Below are 1694 nucleotides of genomic sequence, written 5' to 3' on the forward strand. Positions count from 1 at the left end.
GAAAATGGAACGGACAGCATGGCTGCCCCTGCCCTTAGTACCTACACCCCAGAAGAGATGGTACAACAGATGAAAGAACTAATCACTGAGAACAATGAGTTAAAAGGTGAAAGTGTGTGTAACCAGTCTTGAAATGCAAAAGCCCTGAGTCTCTTCTGTGGATTTTTTTTGTCCGATGAGTATGAATTATGTGCTCATTTGCCCTTGCTCGGTGACATTTTACACCAGGGTTGCATTTGCTTCATAAGAGACTGCAACTGGCAAGGCCTGTTTGATCAGATACATCAAATTGAACTGGTATGGAAGAATGGGGGGAGAGCAGCCCAGTATGTGGGTGACTTACTTGCTTTAGAACTATACATATAAGCAATATAGCACTGTGTATTTTAGGAGACAAGGTGCAAAATCTCGAACTATTATATGCTCTTTGCTCATCAACTTCTAAAAACTTTCTGGTTTGTATTTTAGGACTGTAGGGCAGCTTCATTACAGATAAACTAACATTATACCATAGCTGCAGCAGGAGGGGTGGGTACTGCGGTGCCCAGAACAGTTTGTGTTAGGATTCTGTCTGACAGGAGCAGCATCCTCTTGGGCAGAGCAGGGAATTGGAGCAGGATCGGATGTATATTTTTTTTAAAACGGACAGAGTAGAACCCAAGGGATTTGGGAATTTTCTGTGTAAATGACAGAGGTACCTCTCTGTTTATATGGCAGCAGAGCATGAAGTCACGTATCTTGTATGCTGTGATTTTACACTAGTGTTTAAATTCTGCCTGAATCATTTTTGGACCTGGTCCAAGGTCTCTGCCTTGGAGTCTTATGGGTATCTGGCAGGAAGGTTGCTTCTAGAAGTGCCCCTGGTATTTTTCTAAAAGATCCTGTATCATATAAGATAATGTTTCGGGACCATGTTTACAGCTGCTGTAACTCATACTTTGCAGAGTCATTCTCCAGAGTTACACTTATTTACATAACCTGAAGGATTTGTTGGCAGTTTATAATACGACATCAGGACATAATGGAAGTTACTGAAAAATATAGCGTATAAAAGATTTTCAAGCAACTGGCTTTGAGTTTGTTGCTTTAAAAAAGCAAGTCTGAAATACTTTTGCTGACTCTTCCTAAAAATCCTGTAAGCATCTTGCAATAGTAAGACTGATGTTGTTACAGACTGACTTTGTTACATACATGTGGCTTCCCAGCCAAGGGGGAACTGACTTTGCTATAAGTTGTCAGGTATATTTTTTCAATTATTTCAATCCAATTTTAACCAAATGTTCAAGTAGAGCATTATTGGGCATATTTGAGACTTCCAATTTGATAGCATCTGGCTTTGTACAATAATTTACCAGTCTAGGATGTATGTTTTACCTGCCAAGTCTCAGTAGTCTCAGAATCTCAGTTGAGTAGTTTCATTCGGGTTGATCATGTAAATAACACATGCAGCAAGATACCAAGTACATCTTGTGAACAATACTTGCTTGTACTTCTTGGTTCAGGAGTAAGTCAAGAAGTGAGATAGTGTGGGCACGTGATTTCAACAGTGTATTTAATGCTATTTATTATAGTGCTAACCAACTATAATAAGTTTAGTTTTGGCTTGGTATTTAAGATACATGAGGAGAAGATTTGCATTTCATACCTAACTATTGCTAACTCATTTGTCACTGAAGAATGCTGAGATCAGTGTA

The 1694-nt window shown here is 39.1% G+C and overlaps 1 protein-coding gene across 1 annotated transcript in view; it reads left to right on the top strand.

The window, feature by feature from the left end:
- The window catches only part of OPTN (optineurin), a 17112-nt gene continuing 15418 nt past the window's right edge, over positions 1 to 1694 (top strand). Inside the window, exon 1 of the mRNA XM_010186285.1 lies at positions 1 to 106. Within this exon, the coding sequence (XP_010184587.1) occupies positions 19 to 106 (88 nt within the window). The 5' untranslated portion in view covers positions 1 to 18. The remainder of the gene's footprint in view (positions 107 to 1694) is intronic.

The sequence above is a fragment of the Mesitornis unicolor genome, unplaced genomic scaffold (assembly GCF_000695765.1).
Source record: "Mesitornis unicolor isolate BGI_N332 unplaced genomic scaffold, ASM69576v1 scaffold4656, whole genome shotgun sequence".
Taxonomy (NCBI): Eukaryota; Metazoa; Chordata; class Aves; order Mesitornithiformes; family Mesitornithidae; genus Mesitornis; species Mesitornis unicolor.